The 4,550-nt window shown below is 36.3% G+C and overlaps 1 protein-coding gene across 1 annotated transcript in view; it reads right to left on the bottom strand.

Annotated features, from left to right (window-relative positions):
- The window catches only part of LOC106523433 (rho GTPase-activating protein 26), a 92,341-nt gene that overhangs the window by 33,068 nt on the left and 54,723 nt on the right, over window positions 1–4,550 (bottom strand). The window contains exons 11-13 of the mRNA XM_014016847.1: window positions 3,922–4,000; window positions 1,179–1,215; window positions 782–847 (exon numbers count right to left, since the gene is read on the bottom strand). Of these exons, the coding sequence (XP_013872301.1) occupies window positions 782–847; window positions 1,179–1,215; window positions 3,922–4,000 (182 nt within the window). The remainder of the gene's footprint in view (window positions 1–781; window positions 848–1,178; window positions 1,216–3,921; window positions 4,001–4,550) is intronic.

Below are 4,550 nucleotides of genomic sequence, written 5' to 3'. Positions count from 1 at the left end.
TGTGTGTGTGTGTGTGTGTGTGTGTGTGTGCTTTTATTTTAATTATGTCCATACACTAAGGTTATAGTGACTCTCTCTAATGAATTTTAATTGGATATTTGAAGGTAATCATTTTTATGAGTCTTATGCAAAACTTGTAAGATACTATAATCAATCAAAACATAAAATTTCAATAATTTCAACTGATGCATGTTTATATATTTTACATGTAAATTTCAATTTCATTGAATGTTGTATTTACGACTTACATGAAAATAAAATGTAGAAACTCGAATGCGTTTTCTGATAAATGGGACGAACTCTGCTGCGAAGGATGCTCCCAGAGCAGCAGATAAAACAAGGTGCTGACATTGTAAACATGTGGACCTTTATCGTGACATTTTAGAGGAGCATCTACAGAAAGAGATGTCCACATGCATCAGACAGAAACATAAGGAGTCAGGTTTGGTTCCTATTTGAGTCTTTTGCTTCGCAATCAAGCATTTTAGCAGCTCTTACAATATAATTACAAGCATTAAAGCCATTCCATTATGTATGTGCAACCTTAATTTGTTCCTTTATTTCTGTTCTTTAACACTTTTGTTGTAACTAAATTAAAATTAAATTAAAAGTACACAAAACGAGTTCAGCAAAATCAAAGACATCCATCATATTGGAAGAATTTAGTTCATTCATGTTTAGCAAACTGCTTCTTAAGAAGAATCTGCATTGTGTGATTTGGACAAGCAGAACCAAAATCTATGTGAAAATGCATGTGTAAGTATTTCAATTAATACTGTACCTCGAGTCTCCACAGCATAAATCAATTTTTTCATCACGTTGAACCCAATCACATCCAGCTGGGCCACTGATGACAAAGGAAATAAGCTGAATGAGTGCGAGGCAATCAGGAAACAATAAACGACCAACCTTTTGTTCTTAAATTTTTTACAATTTTAGACACTTAAGCAAAAAGGTTACTTTTTCAGAAACGTCAAAGCACATATTTGATGTGGTTTTATTTTTGACACTGAAAATGACTTTGATTTGTCAAGTTTATGTTTCCTAAACACTTAATTCATCCTTTTGCGAACAAGAGTTATTCACTGAATCAATCAGCGTCAAATAACCAGTAATTTAAACCTATTAATCACTGCAGAACATTTTTATCTATAAAAGGAAATCTATGATTCACTTACTGCCTTCAGCTTGGTTGTCTTTGTTGAGATTGTACACCTGCAAATAAAAGAAAAAAACAGCCCATTAGCTTGTGCAACTAGAAATGTTTTTAGTCAGTAAAGGAGAAGAGTTTGTGTCATAAATCAGTCTAATTGCTCATTAGCAAGTGACTTTAATGTGAACTGCATCAATGTATGGAAACATTTTTTGTATTACTGAAAAAACACGAAAAGTCAATTTACAAAAAAAATGGTTACATTCAATAAGTTTTCAGATTTTTGATTAAATGTTTTGCTTTCTTGGAAGTCAACAGGGTTATTCATTTAATTTGCTCCAGGGGCCACAGTTACTGCAGGCTGAGGAGCCGAACATACAGCAATTAAAGTTATTATGTAAATAACTCAAGTATTACAAAGATCTGTTACTTTTGAAATAGTTAATTTTGCTGCATTTAATCCTGAAAACAACATAAAAAACCTTACATAATAAAAGTAGTGATAATAAAACAACATCAAAAACACATTATGCCAAATAATATTTTGACATCTCTGACTTGCCCAACTTTTAAACCAATTTCAGTTTTATTTTCAAATGCTTGTAGTTTTAACTGTCTTGGGTGTGCATAAAAATGTTTTGTACCAGCTTGTAGCCAAGACTCTGATGTTTCTGTAGACACCAAACATGTCTATGTTCAGTAGTGGGCAGCACTAATCCAAAATTTAGCTCCGCAATTTCTGAAGTGCTTATGAAAATATTTAGGTCCGCAACTTCAAAAGCGCTTATGCCATAGAAAAACTAGCAGAAACTAATTTTAAAGTGCAATTTCAATTTGACACTTACTAACTGGCAAAAATTCATGTAAAATATTTGCACAACACTGCCAACTACTGGTGAATGAACTCTTTTGCAGCTTAATTCTACAACCGCCGATTGCTGGGGATGTGATTTCCTGAAACAGAACTTTGGCTCCTGGTGTAAAAATTAAAAAGTTGTTGAGGATTGCTAGTTCGGCTCACTTTGTCTTTTTCTTTTGTTTGTTGTAGAATTTTCATTAAATCAATAAAGTGATTTTAAAACTGTTTATTGGAAAACTGAAGCGATGCATTCTGGGCACATGACTTATGATTTGTGACGGGAAATGAAAGCACGGAGTACAGGAAACTATCTTCCCTTCAAAATAAGAGCTTGGATTTTAAAGTTTTCCATGTAGTTGCTCCAGTTGACCACTAGATGTCAGTCTTCATCAGCTTAACATCTTTAAATCATTTCTGCGTCTCTAACCCCGTTGCTTCGACCAATTACGTCAAGTATTTAGCTCCAGCATTTAAACTTCATTTTCTTAAAAAAAGTAGCTCCGATTGTAAAGTAAAATTCATCAATACATACAAAATTGTAGTATGGATTACAAACATTTACTGTATTTGCTGGGAAAGGGAGTTCTAAACATTGTCTTCCTGCTACGTAAGCAGACACAAAGCATTGTGGGAAATCAGAACCATGACCGAATGCAACAGTCAGCAAGTATGAATACCTTTCCAATAAGTGTGTTTATCTGGGAGGGGTGCTGTTGGATAGATCACATGTATTGTTATTCATTGACAGCCATACCTTTCACTGTTTTAAATAATGATGACTGGTAGATTATTAGAATTAGCGGTACTGCATTATAATTTTAGAAAGTGCAAATCCGGTTATGAATTATAAAAATTAGTAAGACCGCTAAAGCTCAAACGAAATATTTAGGTCCGCAATTAGTGGATTTGCGCTTTAGCGGGCTGGTGCCCACCACTGTCTATGTTTAACTAAAATAACTCAGAGTAATTAAAGTAAAACCAGGGGTTTGGGCTTAAGAGATGAATGAACCAATTGGCRGACCGAACTTTGGTCACTYGCAGGCCGGATGTGGCCCGCGAGCCRCCAGCTGAATACCCCTGGTCTAAAAGATTTAAAAAAATTGAGGTGTATTATTGGCTCAGCTGTATGGCAGAAAAGTGGAGCAAAGCTTCAGGAAGCAGACTAACATGGGGATGAGATTACAGACAGAAAGCAACAAAAAAGGCTGAATAACAGTGGATTTGTCAGATATGTGTGTGGATGCTCCACTAGTTTGGCATCACCGGGGCCACACAAGGTGAATTAGAAAAAAACTAAAGACAGCTTGATTTTAAACAAGGGTTCAGAAAGTAATCAAGCAACAATGAATTTAACATATAGCTGCTAAAGTCTGCCTTTGTGCAACAGCTGGGAGATGACATTATTTAAGAGTAAAAACTGACAGTCAAAATGTCGAGACAGCTGCAGAACAAAGACRTCTCAACATCAAATGACAGGTAACAGCTGAGAGCAAAAACACAAACTTTCCCTGTTTTAAAACAGTTCCACTGAGTTCAGTAACTACGTGTTCCAGCCTGTGTGCATTTTCCAGACGTCAGGTCGGGAGAGATGTTGGGGCATGAAGAGCCGAAACATGAGAGTACAAAATCACTTGCTTTAGGGTTAAAGTTTAGAAAAYGGCTCAAACCAAATGTGGGATGACTGAATGAAATAAAATAATAAATTATTACAAGCTGCTTTTAGTCATTTGATGACGAGTCATGTAGTGGAGCAGAGATGTGAAAACAAACCCTGCAAAAAACCTCAAAAAGAAGCTACTTTAAATGTGAAGTGTGCTTTTGCTTTGCTTGGAGAACATGTCTCGCCCTCTCCTCGTCTGTCTGTCACTGTTTGTCTTTGTCACGTAAGCCAGTCACCATAGTAACCTACCGGCTCTCTACCATCCATCGCCTCCATCCACAACCTGCGGTCCTCCTCCGACAGAGCCTGCATGGTGATCACGCCCGGCCTTCACGCAGAAAAGAAGCACATTTAGCTCATTGTTAGTCAGTTTGATGAGAGGATMAAAACAACCTGACAGTTAATTTGTTGTTCCGTTAGGAGCTGAACAGATACAGGACTGAACTTGTTCCAACACTATAATCCATAAAGTCATCACTGACTAATAAAAACGCTGCTATGAAAGTTGTGGAGAAGCAAAACTGCGAGGAAGTCTTTGCAAAGCTTGTTTTTACAGTATGTTACTTTGTTGTGGTGGATGTAATAAATGAGACAATGAGTCTCAAGAGATTTTCCTGTATAAATAAAGGATAAATCAATTTTTAAAAAATTGTACAAGCCAGAAACAAGAATCCATTAGTTCCCATTAAATCAGTGATCAGCCTCACRCATCAGATTTTCACCATAAAAGGATCAGAACAGGATGACGAATGTTGCCTGAAAATTCATCAACGAACAAGAATTAATCAGACTGAGCTGCTTAGACAAATCATCATTCGCCCTGTGTGTGTGTGTGTGTGTGTGTGTGTGTGTGTGTGTGTGTGTGTGTGTGTGTGTGC

This window comes from Austrofundulus limnaeus, unplaced genomic scaffold (assembly GCF_001266775.1).
Source record: "Austrofundulus limnaeus strain Quisiro unplaced genomic scaffold, Austrofundulus_limnaeus-1.0 Scaffold156, whole genome shotgun sequence".
In the NCBI taxonomy this organism is placed as follows: Eukaryota; Metazoa; Chordata; class Actinopteri; order Cyprinodontiformes; family Rivulidae; genus Austrofundulus; species Austrofundulus limnaeus.
Note: the sequence above shows the minus strand (reverse complement) of the source record. Positions and strands in the feature narration are given on the sequence as shown.